At 45.1% G+C, this 23,656-nt stretch overlaps 1 protein-coding gene across 1 annotated transcript in view; it reads left to right on the top strand.

Annotated features, from left to right (window-relative positions):
- The window catches only part of LOC126473723 (cytochrome P450 6k1-like), an 81,330-nt gene that overhangs the window by 35,662 nt on the left and 22,012 nt on the right, over positions 1-23,656 (top strand). The window contains exons 3-4 of the mRNA XM_050100970.1: positions 5,621-5,859; positions 11,235-11,497. Of these exons, the coding sequence (XP_049956927.1) occupies positions 5,621-5,859; positions 11,235-11,497 (502 nt within the window). The remainder of the gene's footprint in view (positions 1-5,620; positions 5,860-11,234; positions 11,498-23,656) is intronic.

The following is a 23,656-nucleotide window of genomic DNA, read 5'->3' as shown; positions in this document are numbered from 1 at the left end:
ACTTCACACCTTTGTCCTGTGAACCTTGAACCCCAAGTTCCTCGATGCCTGCACGCTCACCATGGAGACACAAAAATATCTCCCAGGTGCTCCCATCTCCCAACTGATTCCCCACAGGGACAGTCCTCATAAAATCCCCCTTCCCTCCTTTCATATGGACCTCCTCTGCATCCCTGATACCCTTCCTCTCCTCTTCCTCTCCTTGTCAGCCCCAGCCTCCCCATTGCCCCCAACCTACATGGCCATGATCAGCAAGCACAGTCCAGTTATCATGGAGGATGAGGTGATGGCTGATATAAACTCTCACCCTGACCCGGAAATCTACTCTGCCTGCTATATCCACAATGCCTCCAGTTCCACTTACCTCATACAGGTCTTTTTGGAGTCCACCCCCTCCATCGACCACCTCTTCACCCAGATTGCCCACATTTTTCACAGCTGCCACCAAGATGAATCCTCCAAATCCCCTGTCCTAGACTGGTTTTTCCTCCTTCCCCCCTGAGTCTCTGCACTTCCTCCTCGCTGTTTTACTCTCCTGTCCTTCCCTCCATGGCCTCCTTCTGGCGCGTCCCCCACACCATCCCCCCTTGTGTCTCCCCTTTACCAATTCCCCTTGTCCCCCTTTCTTCCTTTTTCCCTCTTATCCCTACCCCTGGCAGATCCTCCCAGTTTGTTCTTCATCATCAGTGTGCTTCATCAGCGTTGTGTTCGGTGCCATTCTACAGTGACATCAAGTGCTGTGGTTTTAATCTTGTGTTTGAATTGTATATAGTTTTGCTGTCCACGATTGTTCTGCGCTATGTCTCCCATCGCGTGGCTGCTATAATCATTCTGTAACTTTTATGCTCTGGCCATACTTCATCTTGTGTTCTTTTAATCCTTACAGTGTGTGATTTTTTTGTGTAAAATACCTTTTTAGATTTTTATCTCCATTTTCACAGTCACCCCATTTTTGATATGCTCTCTTCCATTATATTTCTCCTTTTTATATCTACGTTCCACCATGTTTTCTCCTTTATCTACATCTACATGGATACTCTGCAAATCACATTTAAGTGCCTGGCAGAGGGTTCATTGAACCACCTTCACACTGGCCGGTGTGGCCGTGCGGTTCTAGGTGCTACAGTCTGGAAACACGTGACCGCTACGGTCGCAGGTTCGAATCCTGCCTCGGGCATGGATGTGTGTGATGTCCTTAGGTTAGTTAGGTTTCAGTAGTTCTAAGTTCTAGAGAACTGATGGCCACAGCAGTTAACTCCCATAGTGCTCAGAGCCATTTTTGAACCACCTTCACAATTCTCTATTATTCAAATCTTGTATAGCGCGCGGAAAGAATGTACGAGCTCTGATTTCACTTATTTTGTCGTGGTGATCGTTCCGCCCAATGTAGGTCGGTGTCAACAAAATATTTTCGCATTCGGAGGAGAAAGTTGGTGATTGGAATTTCGTGAGAAGATTCCGTCGCAACAAAAAACGCTTTTCTTTTAATGATTTCCTGCCAAAATCCTGTATCATTTCAGTGACACTCTCTCCCATATTTCACGATAATACGAAACGTGCTGCCTTTCTTTGAACTTTTTCGATGTACTCCGTCAGTCCCATCTGGTAAGGATATCACACGGCGCAGGATATTGCACGGCGTATTCTAAAAGGGGACGGAAAAGTGTAGTGTAGGCAGTCTCCTTAGTAGGTCTGTTACATTTTCTAAGTGTCCTGCCAATAAAACGCAGCCTTTGGTTAGACTTTCCCACAACATTTCCTATGTGTTCTTTCCAATTTAAGATGTTCGTAATTGTAATACCTAGGTATTTAGTTGAATTTACGGCTTTTAGATTAGACTGATTCATCGTGTAACCGAAGTTTAACGAGTTTTTTTTAGCACTCATGTGGATGACCTCACACTTTTCGTTATTTAAGGTCAACTGCCACTTTTCGCACCATTCAGATACACTCCTGGAAATTGAAATAAGAACACCGTGAATTCATTGTCCCAGGAAGGGGAAACTTTATTGACACATTCCTGGGGTCAGATACATCACATGATCACACTGACAGAACCACAGGCACATAGACACAGGCAACAGAGCATGCACAATGTCGGCACTAGTACAGTGTATATCCACCTTTCGCAGCAATGCAGGCTGCTATTCTCCCATGGAGACGATCGTAGAGATGCTGGATGTAGTCCTGTGGAACGGCTTGCCATGCCATTTCCACCTGGCGCCTCAGTTGGACCAGCGTTCGTGCTGGACGTGCAGACCGCGTGAGACGACGCTTCATCCAGTCCCAAACATGCTCAATGGGGGACAGATCCGGAGATCTTGCTGGCCAGGGTAGTTGACTTACACCTTCTAGAGCACGTTGGGTGGCACGGGATGCATGCGGACGTGCATTGTCCTGTTGGAACAGCAAGTTCCCTTTCCGGTCTAGGAATGGTAGAACGATGGGTTCGATGACGGTTTGGATATACCGTGCACTATTCAGTGTCCCCTCGACGATCACCAGTGGTGTACGGCCAGTGTAGGAGATCGCTCCCCACACCATGATGCCGGGTGTTGGCCCTGTGTGCCTCGGTCGTATGCAGTCCTGATTGTGGCGCTCACCTTCACGGCGCCAAACACGCATACGACCATCATTGGCACCAAGGCAGAAGCGACTCTCATCGCTGAAGACGATACGTCTCCATTCGTCCCTCCATTCACGCCTGTCGCGACACCACTGGAGGCGGGCTGCACGATGTTGGGGCGTGAGCGGAAGACGGCCTAACGGTGTGCGGGACCGTAGCCCAGCTTCATGGAGACGGTTGCGAATGGTCCTCGCCGATACCCCAGGAGCAACAGTGTCCCTAATTTGCTGGGAAGTGGCGGTGCGGTCCCCTGCGGCACTGCGTAGGATCCTACGGTCTTGGCGTGCATCCGTGCGTCGCTGCGGTCCGGTCCCAGGTCGACGGGCACGTGCACCTTCCGCCGACCACTGGCGACAACATCGATGTACTGTGGATACCTCACGCCGCACGTGTTGAGCAATTCGGCGGTACGTCCACCCGGCCTCCCGCATGCCCACTATACGCCCTCGCTCAAAGTCCGTCAACTGCACATATGGTTCACGTCCACGCTGTCGCGGCATGTTACCAGTGTTAAAGACTGCGATGGAGCTCCGTATACCACGGCAAACTGGCTGACACTGACGGCGGCGGTGCACAAATGCTGCGCAGCTAGCGCCATTCGACGGCCAACACCGCGGTTCCTGGTGTGTCCGCTGTGCCGTGCGTGTGATCATTGCTTGTACAGCCCTCTCGCAGTGTCCGGAGCAAGTATGGTGGGTCTGACACACCGGTGTCAATGTGTTCTTTTTTCCATTTCCAGGAGTGTATTTTTTCTAAATCGTTTTGCAGTTTGTTTTGATCTTCTGACGACTTTATTAGTCGATAAACGACAGCGTCATCTGCAAACAACCGAAGACGGCTGCTCTGATTGTCTCCCAAATAGTTTATATAGATAAGGAACAGCAAAGGGCCTTAACACTACCTTTGGGAACGCCTGAAATCACTTCTGTTTTACTCGATGACTTTCCGTCAATTACTACGAACTGTGACCTCTTTGACAGGAAATCGCGAATCCAGTCACATAACTGAGACGATATTCCATAAGCACTCAATTTCACTACGAGCCGCTTGTGTGGTACAGTGTCAAAAGCCTTCCGGAAATCGAGGAATACGGAATCAATCTGAAATCCCTTGTCAATAGCACTCAGCACTTTATGTGAATAAAGAGCTAGTTGTGTTTCACAGGAACGATGTTTCCTAAACCCATGTTGACTGTGTGTCAACGGACCGTTTCCTTCGAGGTAATTCATAATGTTCGCACACAATATATGTTCTAAAATCCTGGTGCATATCGACGTTAACGATATGGGCCTGTAATTTAGTGGCTTACTCCAACTACCTTTCTTGATTATTGGTGTGACCTGTGCAACTTTCCTGTTTTTGGGTACGGATCTTCCGTCGAGCGAACGGTTGTATATGAGTGTTAAGTATGGAGCTAGTGCACCAGCATACTCCGAAAGGAACCTAGTTGGTATACAGTCTGGACCAGAAGACTTGCTTTTACTAAGTGATTTGAGTTGCTTCACTACTCCGAGGATATTTACTTCTACGTTACTCATTTTGGCAGCTGTTCTCGATTAGAATTCTGGAATATTTACTTCGTCTTCTTTTGTGAAGGCATTTCGGAAGGCTGTGATTAGTAAATCTGCTTTGGCAGCACTTTCTTCGATAGTATCTCCATTGCTGTCGCGCAGAGAAGGCACTGATTTTTTCTTGCCGCTAACATACTTCACATACGACCAGAATCTCTGTGGATTTTCTGCCAGGTTTCGAGACAAAGTTTCGTTGTGGAAACTGTTATAGGCGTCTCGCATTGAACTCCGCGCTAAATTTAGAGCTTCTGTAAAGGATCGCCAATCTTGTGGATTTTGCGTCTGTTTAAATTTGGCATGTTTGTTTCGTTGTTCCTGCAACAGTGTTCTAACCGGTTCTGTGTACCAAGGAGGATCAGCTCCGTCGTTTGTTAATTTATTTGGTATAAACCTCTTAATTGCTGTCGATACTATTTCATTGAATTTAAGCCACATCTCGTCTACACTTGTATTATTAATTTGGAATGAGTGGAGATTGTCTCTCAGGAAGGCGTCAAGTGAATTTTTATCTGCTTTTCTGAATAGGTATGTTTTTCGCTTATTTTTCGAGGATTTGGAAATTACAATATCAGTCTCGCTACGACAGCCCTGTGTTCACTAATCCCTATATCGGTTTTGATGCTGGTTATTAACTGTGGATTATTTGTTTCTAAGAGGTCAAGGGTGTTTTCACAACCGTTTAGTATTCGCATGTGCTCATGAACTAACTGCTCGAAATAATTTTCAGAGAATGCGTTTATGCGTTTATGTTGTTTTAAATGTCTTCCTTTTATATACTTAATGTCTCGCGGCTGAAGAACACCACCTATGCAGGTGCCAGCTTGTCCCAGATGAGGAACTGAAATGCAACAAAGGGAAAAAAACACAAAAAGAAAAATGAAGCATTTTAAAGGTATTGGTGGTTGGTCGAGTTCTCCATCTTTCTTGTGACAGATTGGCCATGCGAACACGTTTGTGAACTTGGGCATCCGTAGCATCCAGCAGACCTTCTGGATAGATTGGAAGGCTATGGGGGGCAGCGATAGCAGTCACTTATGGCCCATTAGTACCTAGGGATGCACAATTCGACGTAGGCGGAGCCCCAACTTTCTGGATATGACTGTTCACTATATTGTCTTTGCGACAAACGTTTCAGTGTCACAACTCATAGTGATCGCTGAAATATATTATAGCTGACCTTACATAGCCAACAATGACGAAACGAGTTCTTTGGGGTTTTCGGGATTTAACACATGCATAAAAATGGGCGGGGCAGCGTGGGGGTTTTCAAACGACACTGAAGCGTTGATATGCACCTGTTGTTCTGTTAGTCTCTTCCATGAACCTAGTTCACATTTAGTGTGAATACGACAATTTTGGTGACCTGTAATTGTTATTATTCGAGAGAGTTGTTAGTTTATCTCGTCTTCCCGTGCCATTTCAGGTGAGAGATATGTCGGATTTTATGGATTTGATAGTCCTATGCTGCTTATCCGCGACCCAGACCTGCTTCGCAACGTCCTTGTCAAGGATTTCACGACGTTCCACGACAGGGGAAATTTCATCGACAACGGAGATCCGCTGAACAGGCACCTCCTCGCGTTGGCAGGAAAGGAGTGGCGACGGCTGAGAACCAAGTTAAGCCCCACGTTCACATCTGGCAAACTGAAGGGCATGTTCAAGGTGAGTCGTTATGCGGTGCTACGGCACGGTGTAATCGTTTTCTGCTACAGATTCAAAGGTCGAGAGGCAAAACTTATCTCTCGTAGCCTGTAAATATTTTTCTTATATCAAGATTGATGGAAGAGTGTAGGCAGAATGTGAATCCTGCTAGAATCCATAGGTCCCGAACCGATTGTAGTTTCATTGTTTCCTCAAATCATCACGTGGTAATTTTGGCACTTTCCAGCAGAAAAATGTTTTGCCTTAATCCGCAGTAATGTTTGGACAGACGATGGAAATTTTATTTATGTTTTCCTTTAGTGTTTATGCCTCTTATGCAAGTATAGATTAAACCTTACAAATAATAAATTTTAATCTGCATGACGAAATACATAACCATTTTATATCGATATTATGGCTTTCCCTGTAGGCTTCACTCGAAAAAAATCGGTAGTTCCTACAACACACTCTTCTAGGCTGATTGCCGTCCATGAGGAAATAGCAGAACTGACTTTTCAGATTTTCCAGCTAATTACCCAGTGAATAATTAACCTGAAAACGCCATCTCTCTTTGCTCACAGCTATGTTCTCTAAGTAAATTGAAAGTCTCATGAAGAGCGTAATGTTCCCATTCCATTCATCTATTGCCACCAACATGTCTGAATGTTAATTATGTACAGTCGTAAGGCGAGAGGTCAGACGTAATCCAGGAAGCCGGCTCACACTCAAGTGGTCAGAACAATACTCCAAGGTATTTGTCATAATGATGGAATGATGACTTGATCAAATATTGATTCGCATAAGGTTAGTTTTGGCCTAATGTTAATAGAGCGTCATACATGATATATATTATTAGATTCGCCAGACCAATAACAACAAAGTAAATGGAAATCGTGCTTTACTTAAACCTCGAACACTTTTGCGATGGCTTCAGATTAGCGAAGTTGCTAAATTTCAGGCAAAATATTTTATTTGCCTAACTCCGTAACCAAACATTTCCGGACCTAAGTTTATATGAACTTTTTTCTTTCGTTTCACTTGTAGAATAACATATTAAAATAATTGCGTATCTTCGCGAATCGTCCTGAGTATTAATTCAAAGTACTTTAGTTAAGTCAAAGGGCATGCCTGGAGCGATTTGCGATTTGAAACCACCTATTGCTGAATTTAAGGAGGAAAAAAGGACGCAGAAACGAAAAGTAGAACATGTGGAATGGATTGAAGACCTCGCATTTTAAGTGAATTCGACTGCACGCTACCACAGTAAGATATTGCGAGATGAGAAACAAGTCATTTCTGATTTTATGGAGGTGCGTTTAAAAAGAAATTCGCAGCGAAAAATTCTGAAGAAAGCACACCGTCGAATTTCCTAATACCACTGGCGTTAAAGAAAACGTGCGGTTTGAAGAAGTCACTGTGGCCTTGAAAGAATTATATGGACAGTTTTCTAAACGTTTTGCGGACATTTCCCAACTTACACCTGTTTTCGAACAGTTTTCGATACCGTTTGCTTTTTCAGATGAAAGTGCCCCTGTGTGTTTACAAATGGAACTGACTGATCTGCAATGTAATTTCTGTTTAAAAGCCAAATTCTTTTACGTTAAAAATGTCCCAGAGGACTATGTTGTTTCCATCAGAAAGAGTTTGCACATCTCCATAATGAGACTGAGAATGCGGTATCAATGTATGGATCAATATATTTGCATGAAAGGCTTCTTTCCGATTATGAAACTAAATTCATCACGATTATGTGACAACCAGACTGCGAAAATCTGTGAAACTGTCTGTGTCACTACGTTGCCGGCAGCTTGTAGCAGACAAAACTTGTGTTAAGTCTTCAGCACTCCAAAAATAAATTAAATAACACTAATAATTTGTTTTGTTTGTGGTCTATAGTGTTGTGAAATTTGGGACTGTATTTCCATTTAAATGCGAAACTTTCGCCGTTTTCCTTTCTTCCCCCTCCTAACGCTGAGACACCGTGGCATTGCGGTGGGGGAAGTTTGCAACCAGGCAAGAGAGCTATGGCACACGAGCAAGACCACTACCCGCGTGCCGAATTCTTGGTCGTCCCTGATCTACAGGTATGCTGACCAGTACTGCGTGTAGAAGGCAGCGTGGGGGGTGTCTTTTCACCGATTTCAGATAAAGCACACATGTTCCAGCTGTCCCACCGCTAATCTCTCTTCCCTACCGCCTTGGCACCCGTGAGAAACTGTCATCTGTTCCACAAATAATCTGTGCGACATCAGGTCTATTATTGGTTGATTTTGCAAACTCCTAGTCTATAGTTTTCTCTGGTTGAAGTGTTCCTTTTGCCGATCAGAATCACCTACCTTTGACTGCATCTGTACTCAAACTGTCAGCGCAACTTTTGTGTGGATGTTCATGAAGTACACCTTCAACTGCACTGCTTACCTATTTTGATCATCTCTGATCTCAATTCTGATGTGAGTGATTTTGTGTCCTCTGCACTGCGACGTTTCAGTATTGTGTGTATTTTAGTATTTATATGTCCTTAGCGTGGAAGATACAGTATGTGATAAAAAGTATCAAGACACCTGACGGGAAGTCACTTACAACGCCGTCCATCGGTAATGCAGGAATTCAGTATGGTGTTGTTCCACTTTTAGCCTTGATGACAGCTTCCTCTCTCGCAGGCATACGTTCAATCAGATGCTGGAAGGATTCTTGCGGAATGGCAGCCCATTCTTCAAGGAGGGCTGCACTGAGCGGTATCGATGTCGGTCGGTGAGGCCTGGCAAGAGGTCTGCGTTCCAAGCATTCCAAAGGTGTTCTATAGGATTCGGTTCAGGACTCCGTGCAGGGCCGGCCGCTTGGCTGAGCGGTTCTAGGCGCTTGAGTCTGGAGCCGCGCTGCTGCTCCGGTCGCATGTTAGAATCCTGTCTCGAGCATGGATGTGTGTGATGTCCGTAGGTTAGTTAGGTTTAAGTAGTTCTAAGTCTAGGGGACTGATGACTTCAGATGTCAAGTTCCATAGTGCTTAGAGCCATTTGACCCATTTGACTCTGTGCAGGCCAGTCCATTATAGGGATGTTATTGTCGTGTAACCACTTCACCACAGGCCGTGCATTATGAACAGGTGCTCGATCGTGTTGAAAGGTGCAATCGCTCTTCAACAGTGGAAAGCGAGAAAGTACCTAAAAACATCAGTGTATGCCTGTGCTGTGATGTTGTTGTTGTTGTGGTCTTCAGTCCTGAGACTGGTTTGATGCAGCTCTCCACGCTACTCTATCCTGTGCAAGCTTCTTCATCTCCCAGTACCTACTGCAACCTACATCCTTCTGAATCTGCTTAGTGTATTCATCTCTTGGTCTCCCCCTATGATTTTTACCCTCCACGCTGCCCTCCAATACTAAATTGGTGATCCCTTGATGCCTCAGAACATGTCCTACCAACCGATCCCTTCTTCTGGTCAAGTTGTGCCACAAGCTTCTCTTCTCCCCAATCCTACTCAATACTTCCTCATTAGTTATGTGATCTACCCATCTAATCTTCAGCATTCTTCTGTAGCACCACATTTCAAAAACTTCTATTCTCTTCTTGTCCAAACTATTTACCGTCCATGTTTCACTTCCATACATGGCTACACTCCATACAAATACTTTCAGAAATAACTTCCTGACACTTAAATCTATACTCGATGTTAACAAATTTCTCTTCTTCAGAAACGCTTTCCTTGCCATTGCCAGTCTACATTTTATATCCTCTCTACTTCGTCCATCATCAGTTATTTTGCTCCCCAAATAGCAAAACTCCTTTACTACTTTAAGTGTCTCATTTCCTAATCTAATACCCTCAGCATCACCCGACTTAACTCGACTACATTCCATTATCCTCGTTTTGCTTTTGTTGATGTTCATCTTATATCCTCCCTTCAAGACACCATCCATTCCGTTCAACTGCTCTTCCAAGTCCTTTGCTGTCTCTGACAGAATAACAATGTCATCGGCGAACCTCAAAGTTTTTATTTCTTCTCCATGGATTTTAATACCTACTCCAAATTTTTCTTTTGTTTCCTTTACTGCTTGCTCAATATAGAGATTGAATAACATCGGGGAGAGGCTACAACCCTGTCTTACTCCCTTCCCAACCACTGCTTCCCTTTCATGTCCCTCAACTCTTATAACTGCCATCTGGTTTCTGTACAAGTTGTAAATAGCCTTTCGCTCCCTGTATTTTACCCCTGCCACCTTTAGAATTTGAAAGAGAGTATTCCAGTCAACATTGTCAAAAGCTTTCTCTAACTCTACAAATGCTAGAAACGTAGGTTTGCCTTTCCTTAATCTTTCTTCTAAGATAAGTCGTAAGGTCAGTATTGCCTCACGTGTTCCAGTATTTCTACGGAATCCAAACTGATCTTCCCCGAGGTCAGCTTCTACTAGTTTTTCCATTCGTCTGTAAATAATTCGTGTTAGTACTTTGCAGCTGTGGCTTATTAAACTGATTGTTCGGTAATTTTCACATCTGTCAACACCTGCTGTGCTGTGATAGTGCCCCACTAAACAACAAGGGGTGCAAGCCCCCTCCATGAAAAACACGATCACACCATGACACCGCCGCCTCCTAACTTTACTGTTGGCACCACACTCGTTGGCAGATGACGTTCATCTGCCATCAGATCTCCACATTGTGTACAGTGATGCGTCACTCCACACAACTTTCTGCCACTGTTCAGTCGTCCAATGTTTAAGCTCCTTACACCAAGCTAGGCATCATTTGGCATTTACCAGCGTGATGTGTGGCTTATGAGCAGCCACTCGACCATGAAATCCAAGTTTTCTCACCTCCCACCTAATTGTCGTAGTACTTGCAGTGGATCCTGAGCAGTTTGGAATTCCTGCGTGATGGTCTGGATATATGTCTGCCTATTACACATTACGACCTCTTCAAGTGTCGGCGGTCTCTGTCAGTCAACAGACGAGGTAGGCCTGTACACCTTTGTGCTGTACCTGTCGCTTCACGTTTCCACTTCACTATCTCATCGGAAACAGTTTAAGTATGGAAGTTCAGGAGTGTGGAAATCTCGCGTACAGACGTATGACAAAGTGACACCAAATCGCCTGACCACGTTTGAAGTCTGTGAGTTTCGCAGAGCGCCCCATTCCGCTCTCTTACAAAGTCTAATGACTATTGAGGTCGCTGATATGGAGTTCGTGGCAGTAGATGGCAGCATAATGCACATAATATGAAAAACGTATGTGTTTGGGGGCGTCCGGATACTTTTGATCACAGAGTGTATGTTTCAATGACGTCGAATAAAAAAATGAAATATTTACAGACTCGTTCATAACCCTGTAACATGCTAGTCTGCTGAAGCACACTGTCCTGCTATGTCCATTGGCAGCGAGACATTTTGTCTGTTTGTCTGACAGATTATCCAGGACTGCGGGAGGGAGATGGCGGACGTGGTGGGAGAAATGGAGGACCGCGGGGAGTCTGTGGAAGTTCGGGAGCTGATAGCGCGGTTCACCACTGACGTCATCTCCTCCGTCGCCTTCGGCCAGGAGTGCAACTGCCTGCGGAACCCAGAGCACGAGTTCCGGCAGTGGGGCAGAAAGATGTTCGAGCCCTCTACGGCCACGGGCATCTTTTTCCTTCTGGTCTTGCTCAGACCGGCGCTACTTGCTGGCCTCAGGTAAGATCTCTCATAATCCATTCCAGCAAAGAAAATAAGTCGATACAAGAGGGCTGATACGATCAGCGAAGTTGCGCAGTACCGGTCTCGCAATCAGGAGCATAGCGGTTCAAACCCCCTTCGAGCTGTGTCGCAAAGTGCAGCTTAAACTTACCAGTAGATGTCGATAGATCATATGATCTTAACTTTCAGCCAGTGGTTCTTGCCACGTATGATGAGATAGAAACTGAGGAAACGAAGAGATTTCAATCGCCAAACGGTAGTTTCCTGCTGTGACACGTGGAATGTGAATTTAAGCTACAGCGGGAAACAGAGTTCCTTACAACTATTGAACACCGTGAAACTTTTGTTTTAGGACTCAGATACCACTGTGGCACACATGTCTATGTCAGCATCTAGGATGGTGGCATGTTTCACTGACAATAACTCGAGTGATGCTTATTCTGCCGACGTTACGAATCCAAGAAGCCGTTTGTCACATACGTTACCTCTTCCCTAAATTCTGGGAGGGACTCTCCGTGGGGAGTCAATGTTCAGCTGTGTACTCTAAAGAAGTCATGAGGAAACGCACCATTGCTATTTTGTCTGGGAGCTTGGGAACTTTTTGTCACGCTCTCACAATGCACCCGCAGCTGTTCCTGTCGGATTTTCGTTGCATGGTACATCCGCCTCGTGTTTGCTCGGAAAGTGTTGGTGCCCTCGCTATGTCTGTCATGCGAACCAGGAAATCTTGTCTGTATACAAAGTGAAGCGCAGCGCACAATAAATCATTTCTGAGATCCGCCAGGTATGCCTCCTCTACGTAGCCCAAGCATCGTATCCCGCAAAACGTAATGTAAATCACGATGATACCTTACGATTTCAGCTCACACCCGCACATAGTCGTTCACACCACTTCCAGTAAAAAATATTTAAGCACTTTTAGAGTTTATCATCCTAACAGTCTGCACCTCTTACACACACATTAGGATTTGTTATTTTTGTCTACACTGGCATCCTAAGCGTCTATGCTGATACATAGCATCCTTCCTATATTTTTTTAACTGTTGCACCTTTTTTACCATTTATAAATACCTTTTTGTTACGACTATTTATTGTAAAGACTGTTTTAATTTCTCGTTTTTCTGAAGATCCTCCTGATTTTCTTTGAAATGGAATGCAATCTTCTGTTTCTAGCGAGGAGCAAATTTTTCATTATGAGACTTTACTTTATGCTGTGTTTAGGTATATCTGATTTGTTTTCGTTTTTTCTGCCTTTGGTCTTTATTTTCCTTTTAATGGGAACAGAACACTCCCACACAGTATCTAACGGGAGGCCCCCAACCACTAAGGTGGTTGTCCTTAAGTAATGTACTCTGATGCTAATCCAAACTTCACTGTCCGTCTTTCGCCACCCACCTATAGCGGGATGATCTTTAATTTCTCATTCTGACACGACTTTTCCTTAAAGTAGTCTCTGAGGCAGAGGTGACCACCTCTGACACAGTGCATTAGCACAGGGATCACAACTTTGTGGCTGGTTGACAACCATCGGTCTGTTACACGTTCCAATGTGAGTTTGATTTTTAGACGGTTTTCCAAGTTCGTTTAGACAGTTCCTGGGCTGATCCCCGATCTCCGGTTCTTAAAATACGATATACAAACATTTAAATACGATAAAAAACAAAATAATCTTTACACGGATCATAGATACTTGGCGCACGCCACTTCCCTCCATAAGATTCGAAACATTTCTCATATCTGTGGTGACCAGATTGACTCGCAGTCTGAATCTGAAAATTACGTTACCGAAGAAGACAACAAAAATGCATCGGCTGACTGAGAGGAATTAGAAAGTCAAACCCTAATTCATAACGAACATTGACATTACGCACTGTTACAGTAAGCGGCAGAGTACAGGGGTACGTTATCAAATATTGACTTTGACCTCCAACCAGTACTACGTCCTTCAAGACCAGCCGCTCTTCCTCATCTATCATCCCAATTGATCTTACTTCCAGTACGGATATCAGTATGAATGTTGCCTAATTAAGTTTAGAGCACGACCACAATTGGGGAATTTTAATAGACCTACAAACGAAGAAAAACTAATTTGACAAAAGTTATCCGTATTGTGGAGACCCAGTGTGCCAAAAGAAGTGGTTGTACATTCGTAATTGCATCGAAACCAAATAAAAGATGTCGCTTATCATAATTCATAGAACTTGCTCAAAAGCGAGTATGCCGATACCAGTGGTACAAAACCCACACACTATAATTTCACTCACGTAAACTTTATTTTGTATAGATGTCATAGCACAGCTAACCTACGTTGGGGAGATTAATGCTCTCTGCCACGCAGGACTCAGCACACTTCGCCAGGATTGTTTGTAAAAGCCGGAAGCAATTGATTAGATATTCTCCAAGCGGAAACTATCCACTAAATTACAAGTCACGACCAAAACTCCATCATCGACGACAATATCACAACACCTGAGTAGTTAACAGGCTGATAGTACGCCGTGCCCAACCTACCATTATACTCGGGAGTGATACTCCGCATACAACGTAACTTCGCTCCTTAAATACTTAAAGCTAAGCCTTAGTAATTTCTCACCAGCAGAAATATACTTAAACACGTTCATAAAGTTCACTGCCTGCGCGACGTTACTCAGACAGTGTTACTACCAGCATGAAAATTAATAAATCTTACTGTGCAGTCAAGATGGAGCGACAATTGCTTCGAGCAGATAGTTAGAGAACCAACTCGTGAAGCTAACGTTTTAGACCTCATAGCAACAAATAGACCGGAACTTTTCGACTCCGTGAATGTAGAAGAGGGTATCAGTGATCATAAGTCAGTGGTTGCATCAATGACTACAAGTGTAATAAGAAATGCCAAGAAAGGAAGGAAAATATATTTGCTTAACAAGAGTGATAGGGCACAAATCGCAGAATATCTGAGTGACCACCATCAAACGTTCATTTCTGAGGAAGAGGATGTGGAACAAAAATGGAAAAAATTCAGAAACATCGTCCAGTACGCCTTAGATAAGTTCGTACCGACTAAGGTCCAAAGCGAGGGGAAAGATCCACCGTGGTATAACAATCATGTACGAAAGGTACTACGGAAACAAAGAAAGCTTCATCATAGGTTTAAGAGTAGTCGAATCATAGCTGATAAGGAAATGCTGAACGAAGCGAAAAAGAGCGTAAAGAGAGCAATGAGAGAAGCATTCAACGAATTCGAACATAAAACATTGGCAAACAATCTAAACAAGAACCCTAAAAAGTTTTGGTCATACGTAAAATCGGTAAGCGGATCTAAATCCCCTATTCAGTCACTCGTTGACCACGATGGCACCGAAACAGAGGACGACCGAAGAAAGGCAGAAATACTGAATTCAGTGTTCCGAAACTGTTTCACTGCGGAAAATCGTAACACGGTCCCTGACTTCAGCCGTCGCACGGACGCCAAAATGGAAAATATTGAAATAAACGATATCGGAATTGAAAAACAACTGCTATCACTTAGTAGCGGAAAAGCATCCGAACCAGACGAGATACCCTTAAGATTCTACAGTGATTATGCTAAAGAACTTGCCCCCTTTCTATCAGCAATTTATCGTAGATCGCTGGAAGAACGTAAAGTACCTAGCGACTGGAAGAAAGCGCAGGTCGTTCCCATTTTCAAGAAGGGTCATAAATCAGATGCGAATAATTATAGGCCTATTTCGCTTACGTCAATCTGTTGTAGAATAATGGAACATGTTTTGTGTTCTCGTATTATGACGTTCTTAGATAATACAAATCTCCTTCATCATAACCAACATGGATTCCGCAAACAGAGATCATGTGAAACTCAGCTCGCCCTATTTGCCCAAGAAATTCACAGTGCCGTAGACACTGGCGAGCAGATTGATGCCGTATTCCTGGACTTCAGGAAGGCATTTGATACGGTTCCGCACTTACGTTTAGTGAAAAAAATACGAGCTTACGGAATATCGGACCAGGTTTGTGATTGGATTCAGGATTTCCTAGAAGAAAGAACACAGCATGTCATTCTTAACGGTTCAAAATCTGCAGATGTAGAGGTAATTTCGGGAGTACCGCAGGGAAGCGTGATAGGACCTTTATTGTTTACAATATACATAAATGACTTAGTTGACAACATCGGTAGCTCCGTGAGGCTATTTGCAGATGACACGGTTGTCTACAAGAAAGTAGCAACATCAGAAGACTCGTACGTACTCCAGGAGGACCTGCAGAGGATTAATGCATGGTGCGACAGCTGGCAGCTTTCCCTAAACGTAGATAAATGTAATATAATGCGCATACATAGGGGCAGAAATCCATTCCAGTACGATTATGCCATAGGTGGTAAATCATTGGAAGCGGTAACGACCGTAAAATACTTAGGAGTTACTATCCGGAGCGATCTGAAGTGGAATGATCACATAAAACAAATAGTGGGAAAAGCAGGCGCCAGGTTGAGATTCATAGGAAGAATTCTAAGAAAATGTGACTCATCGACGAAAGAAGTAGCTTACAAAACGCTTGTTCGTCCGATTCTTGAGTATTGCTCATCAGTATGGGACCCTTACCAGGTTGGATTAATAGAAGAGATAGACATGATCCAGCGAAAAGCAGCGCGATTCGTCATGGGGACATTTAGTCAGCGCGAGAGCGTTACGGAGATGCTGAACAAGCTCCAGTGGCGGACACTTCAAGAAAGGCGTTACGCAATACGGAGAGGTTTATTATCGAAATTACGAGAGAGCACATTCCGGGAAGAGATGGGCAACATATTACTACCGCCCACATATATCTCGCGTAATGATCACAACGAAAAGATCCGAGAAATTAGAGCAAATACGGAGACTTACAAGCAGTCGTTCTTCCCACGCACAATTCGTGAATGGAACAGGGAAGGGGGGATCAGATAGTGGTACAATAAGTACCCTCCGCCACACACCGTAAGGTGGCTCGCGGAGTATAGATGTAGATGTAGATGTAGATGTAGACATTCTAAGCGTGCCCATCCGGTTCAACCTTCGAGCTGTCTCTCTGTTACACTCAGGGGGCCCACCACTCTTTGGTGTGTTCTTGTTTGGCTACCATGGGGCCCCAGCTATTTCAGCACGACTTCCTCTTTCTGTGCTGGAAACCTACCCTCGACTATCTCTCACTTCCTCCGACTTTCCGGCGGATGATCCTTTCGATGCAGACCCTACCTGGACTTGGTTCATCCTGTTAGTGCAGATCCTACCTGGACTTGGTTCACGATTTTGGTCTTGATTTCTGGTTTCAGCCCCAGCGCTATCCTCACCTTCTATTAACGATTATATGGTCGCCATTATTATGTTTGACCTTCCATCTTTTCCAAATTTTACAGAATTGCATTTTGTGCAAGGAAGGTCGCTAACTGTGGTATCATTCGGAATGAGTGGCACCATGGCAGATGGTTAACACAAGAAGCTAGTTAAACTTTCTCCTGCTGGTGGGCTCACGGCTCCAGCAGTCTCTTCAGATGGAAAGGCCATGTTATGATGTAATTAAATACAATCCAAATGCATTTCCTTCCCTGGCCACGCCATGAGAGGAACCCAGGAATAGATAACAAGGGGAAAAAATCCTTCCCCCAATACCTGGTCTGTACCAGAATCAATGGGGTCACATTTTTGGCCTCAAAGGCCACATTCAAGACAAATACAGGGAAGTTGCAGCCATTCCAGAGCGATTCCCTCTTTATTGAAATGTTATCTTCTACCCAGTCACAGGCGCTGCTCTCTTGTGAAATGTTGTGTGACATTCCTGTAACTGTCACTTCCCACAAGACTGAAAATTGACCAGGGCGTCATCTTTCAGTATGATCTTCTTTTTCATTCTCAGCTGCGGGCCAACTTTGGGTGATGGGGTATGTACTTCAACTGCTGTGTACAAAGGGGACCAAGAGAAAACAAAGTTGCTACTGGGGCCTTCATCTTGGCTTTAGATGGTGATACATTGCCTGAGAAGGTCAAGGTGATGGTCTACCAGTGTAATGCGAAACCTTATGTTCTTTCTCAAATGAAATACTTCAGATGTATGAAGTTCAGATCCCTGTCTGCAAGGATTGTGGACATCTGCTGCACGAAACATTCCTTGTATCCCCCCCATCTGTGTAAACTGTGACGAACTCCACTCTCCCTGCTAATCAGATTACTCCGTTTTGATGTACAAGAAACATCTCCAGGGGTATAAGACTTGACAATCTCTTAAGATGTCAGAGTATAAACATCTTAATTCCACACAAATGACACAATCTTGCAATACAGCTGCAACATCGTCGCCTTGTCTATCGACGGTGCCTTCCTCTGTTGGTCCTCTTACTGTGAGCCCTCAGAGCTGCCATCTGATACATTCCCCACCAGGCGATAGGGGGCCCTTCTGGTGCTTCCACTGCACCCATTTCAGACTCATAGCCTCCCAACCTGCCAGGTACAATGGTCGCTATCCCCCAGCTGAAGGCCCCATATCCTCCTCTGGCTTCTCAAGCTAGGAAGAGGCCCCTCAGAAGTCTTCCTTCAATGACTCCTACGGACCACAGTCAGATTCCAGCTTGTGGTTGAAGGAACCCTGGCTGATGGCTGTTGGACTTCTCATATTTCCTCTTGCCACGGAACCAAATTGGGAGCACCTTCCCAATCCTCATCTTCTAAGGAGAAGAAGTCCTCTAAGATGAAGGAAACTAGAATGGCCTCCACGCCACCAGACTGTGCATGTATTCCTTCTGCTTCCAAGGTGGAGATCCTGGTGACCACTGAGAAACTAGATCTCATCAGGCAAAGTGTGACAGAACCTCTGCCAGTGAATCTTCTGACATTGCAGCTGGTGGCAGCACATAACCCTGACTCCCCCCACCCTCCTTGGTCGCTTCATGCATCCAGAATATTCTGTTTATCTCATCCTCCAGTGGAGTTGTAGCGGATTTTTCCACCACCTGACAGAGCTACGCAGCTTTTGAACACTTACGTTGCATTCCGTATTGCCATACAAGAAACGTGGTTTCCAGAAACTGGAATGCCTGCCCTTCATGGCTCCCAAGGTTATTTTAAGAATCATACTGACTATGAGAGGGTATCAAATGGTTCAAATGGCTCTGAGCACTATGGGACTCAACTTCTGAGGTCAGCAGTCCCCTAGAACTTAGAACTACTTAAACCCAACTAACCTAATGCCATCACACACATCCATGCCCGAGGCAGGATTCGAACCTGCGACCATAGTGGTCGTGCGGTTCCAGACTGTAGCGCCTAGCATCGCTCAGCCACCCCGGCTGGCTGAGAGGGTATCAGGTGAAGTTTGTGTGTATGTGCTGGACTCTCCATACAGCGACCTTGTCCCTCTTAATATACCTTTGGAGACTATAGCTGTTTGGGTAGGGCCCATCAGGATCTTACCACCTTCAACGTTTATCACCCTCCCAATGATGTCATGCTCCAGGATGCACTGCCTGCATTACTCTCTCAGCGCCTCCCACATTTTCTAGTCTTAGGCAACTTCAACTCCCATTACTCTTTGTGGGGTGGTACAATGATCACTGGCCGTGGTAAAGACATTGAAACTTTAGTGGCATGGTTCGACCTGTATCTTTTGAACTCTAATGCCAAACACGCTTCAGTGTGGCACACAGAAATTATTTGGCCATTGATCTCTCATTTTACAGCCATTGTCTTCTACCATCTGTACACTGGAGGTTCCATGATGAGGTGTGGTAGCGACCACTTCCCAGTCATCCTGTTACTCCCTCAGCGTTGCTCACCTGGGTGCCCACCCAGATGGTCTCCATAATGCTGACTGGGATAGTTCACCTCTGCTGTCCTCCTTGGCTCCCCATCGATGCAGCTGTTTAGCCTATAATGGCAACCATTCTTTTGGCAGCCAAAAAGCCATCCCCTCTTCCTCATGATCGCTCTCTCAGAAAATACTACCATGGTGGACCTAAAGGATTGCTGCAGTCATTAGAGATCATAGGCAGGCTCTCCAATGCCATAAACGGCGCCCTTCACTAGAGCACCTCGCTACCTTCAAAATGGCTCTGTGCCTACTTTCACTGTTTCATAAAACAACAAAAGCAAAAATGCTGGTAATGGTAAATTTCCACTCTTGGACCACATACATCTTCATCATAGGTACAGGCAAAGATCAGATAGCCGTGCGGGATTAGCCGAGCGGTCTAAGGCGCTGCAGTCATGGACTACGCGGATGGTCCTGGCGGAGGTTCGAGTCCTCCCTCGGGCGTGGGTGTGTGAATTTGTCCTTAGGATAATTTAGGTTAAGTAGTGTGCAAGCTTAGGGACTGATAACCTTAACAGTTAAGTCCCATAAGATTTCACACACATTTTTGAAAGATCAGATACCTTTACAGCATCCACTCCCCTGCAGGTGTATCAAGTATTTCCTTAGATGGTGCCGCTTATACTGATCCAGTCTCTGTCGCTGATCATTTTGCTGAGCATTATGCTCGTGCATCTATGTCTGAGGCTTACTATCTCACCTTCTGGCTCATAAAACAGCGAGTGGAGCAAATGCACCTATATTTTTCTAATAGCCATCTGGAACCAGATAATCCTACATTCAGTGAATGAGAACTCCCCAGTGCCCCAGCCCATTGCCTTGATACTGCCACAGGGCCAGATCGCATCCACAATCAAATGCTGAAACATCTCTCAGTGGGTTGTCAGTGTCACATCCTTACCCTCTTTAAATGCACTTCTGTCGCTATCGTACTGTCCATCCACACTCTGAGCTTCACCTAGTTGGTCTTTGATTCTTAGCTTACGTGGCTTCGCTACCTTCGCCAACTTAAGTGAAAGTGCTGGTGACACTTCAATAAAATTCACTGCTTCAGTAACACTAACTGGGGTGCAGATCGCTTTATCCTTGTGTGGCTCTACAAAGCCTTAATTCTCTTTTATTTTCATTGCTGGAGTCTTGTCTATGGTTCAGCTTCACCCTCACCCCTTCATAATGGGGCGAGGTCCGACTAGCGACAGGAGCCTTCTGAACTAGCGCTGTGAACAACCGAGGCTACAGTCCATTACCTATCAGGTGCTAGCAACAGCTGCTGAATTACCCTGTAAGCATTCGTAGCTTCCTTGAACATTGCAACTACTGTGTCCTTTTCCCTAGAAGGTTGCTTCATCTCCAACACCAGCGACCCAGAACTGCGTCTACTATTGTCGCACGCCTGCAGTGTCTCTTTTCAGAAGTGCAACTCCCTCTGCTGTTGCCTCTGGTCAGGAAGAAATCGCATCTGCCCCCAACACAAGCTTGCACCCCGACTTCGGATTTGTCTCGAAATCTCCATTGGTCCAAAATATTCCACTGACCCCACGATTTTTCGCTGCCTATTCTTGGCTGTCCTTGAGACTCATCTTGATTCAGAAGCGGTGTTCACCAATAGCTCAACAGTCGACATACACACATGCAGGGTGCAGTGAACTCCGCTCTCTGCCAAACGGCTGCAGTGTCTTCACTGATGAATTGATGGTCATAAAACTAGCCCTTGGTCATGTTCGTTCTTGCACTGGAAAGGGTATCCTAATCTGTAGCGACTCCCTTAACAGCCGTCAGGCTGTAGACTACTATAGACTAATACTACTCTCCCCATCCACTGGTTACTGCTATGCAGGATGTTGTCTCAGAGTTCCATGAAGCTGGATGGCCAGTCGTATTCGTCTGGACCCTCAGTCGTGGAGGGATTTCGGATACTTAATGAGCTGACCAGTTGGTCAAGCTGTCCACCAGGATGCCAATTCTGGGAATGGTGGTCCCAGAACTGGACTTTTGGCCTCTTATACACCATCGACTGCTGGAGGTCTGGAACTCAGAATGGTCTATTCTGATCTCCCCAAATAAATCAAGGACAGTTAAGGAGACCACAATGACATGGCAGTCTTTCCTGCATGCTTCTCACAGGGATTCATCATCCTACATAGACTCTGCATTGCCCACACTTGGCTGACTCATGGCCACATTCTCCGATGTGAGATGTGAGAATACCCTTCATTGCTGATGCAAAGACCCCTGACAGTGGCTCACTTTCTCATAGACTGCCGTAATTTGGCTGTTTTGAGGTGAAATCTTAATCTTCCTGGCACACTAATACTGGTGCTAGCAGACTATACCAAAGCAACTGATCTGGTGCTATGTTTCGCCCACAAACATGGTCTCTATTCATACCTGTAAGGTACGCCTTTCTGGCCTCATTGACAACCTGAGATGTTGGTGGCACCCTTTCATGCTCCCTGCCCACCTCTCACGAGTGCCTTGGCGGATCTTGCTCGGTGTCCCAGCCTGGCCTCTACCTTTCCACCTTTCTATTCTCTTTATTCTCTTTTATTTCCTCGTTTTAATACCCTGCCTTGACTGATCTTTTAACGACTTGCCCGTGCTGTTTTTCTCTGGGTTCTTATCTTTGGCTTTTTTATTGTGTTAGCTACACAGGATTTATCTTTCGCTTCCTGTCTTTGACGACTACTCCTGATTTGTCACTTAGCAGATGAAGGGACTGATGACCTTGCAGTTTAGTCTCCTCCACTCCAAACCAACCAATCAGCTTGTGTCTCTCTTGATGGTGGCGTATCACCCCACTGCTCACGAATCTTGGTGGCAGTGAAGTGAAACACCACAGTTTACGAAATATTAACTCTGTTTTCAATTTTACTGATGTGGCAAAATTGATGGGAAGGCAATATGCCCATATACAGATGGCGGCAGTAGCACGTACACAAGGTATAAAAGGGCTGCGCGCTGGCATAGCTGTCATTTGTACTCAGGTGATACACTGAACAGGTTTCCGACGTTATTATGGTCGCAGTACGGGAATTAACAGACTTTGAATGTGGAATGATAGTTGGCGCTAGATGCATGGGACATTCCGTTTCGGAAATCGTTACGAAATTTAGTATTCCACGATCCTAAATGTCGAGAGCGTGCTGAGAAAACCAGATTTCAGGCATCACCTCTCACCACCGTCAACGCAGTGGCCGATGGCCTCCATTTAACGATTGAAAGCAGCGCTGTTTGCGTAGAGCTGTCATTGTTAATGGACAAACAACACTGCGTGAAATAACCGCAGAAATCGATGTTGGACGTACGACGGATGTACCCGTTAGGACAGTCCGGCTAACTTTGGCGTTAATGGGCTATGGCAGCAGACGACCAACACGAGTGCCTTTTCTATCAGCACAACATCGCCTGCAATGCCTGTCCTGGGTTCGTGATCATATCAGTTGGACCCTACACGTCTGGAATATCGTGGTGTGGTTAGATGAGCCCCGATTTCAGTTGGTAAGAACTGATGGTAGGGTTCGATTGTAGCGAGGCCCCACGAATCCATGGAATCAGGTTGTCCATAATGGTGTGGGCTATGTTTATATGGAACTGACTGGGTCCTCTCGCCCAGCTGAACCGATCATTCTCTGGAAATGCTTATATTCAGCTACCCGGAGACATTTGCAGCCATTTATGGACTTCTCCTTCTCAAACAACGATTTTGTGTCACTAGGACACAATTATTCGTGGTTGCTGGGAAGAAAATTCTGGGAAACTCGAGAGTATGATTTGGCCACCCAAACCTCCAGACATTAAACTCATTGAACATCTGCGGTACGTAACCGAGAGTTCAGTTCGTGCCCAAAATTCTGCGCTGGCAGCACTTTCGCAATTATGGATGGCTATAGACACAGAATTGCTGAGTATTTCTGCAATGGACTTCCAACGACTTGTATAGTCAGTGCCACATCAGTTGATGCACTAAACCAGGCCAAAGCAGGTCCCATACGACATTAGGAGATATACTATGACTTCTGCATATCATTCTCTACGACTGACCGACATGGAGACAAACTCTAAATGTTACTTTAATTACTTTAATAATAAACACTGCAGATTCTCTACTGTCCACAACCATAAAACTTAACGTGGATTGTTTAACCTTTGGCCTGGGTTCACTTCTGGAGTCGTCCACAGGATCCAACGTGAAAGGGTGGAAACTAGGTCTTCTACTCCGAATCCTTTTCCAGTATCCCTGCACCAGCTCCTCCACTTTCGAGACTTAGCTCACGATGCTGACTTGCAGTTCTGGGTACACTGGCTGCTTCTACCCACGAACGCGCTATCTTGTCTTATTGC

This window comes from Schistocerca serialis, chromosome 4 (assembly GCF_023864345.2).
Source record: "Schistocerca serialis cubense isolate TAMUIC-IGC-003099 chromosome 4, iqSchSeri2.2, whole genome shotgun sequence".
NCBI lineage: Eukaryota > Metazoa > Arthropoda > Insecta > Orthoptera > Acrididae > Schistocerca > Schistocerca serialis.
The sequence above is the reverse complement of the archived record's forward strand: the minus strand, read 5'-3'. Positions and strand labels throughout refer to the sequence as shown.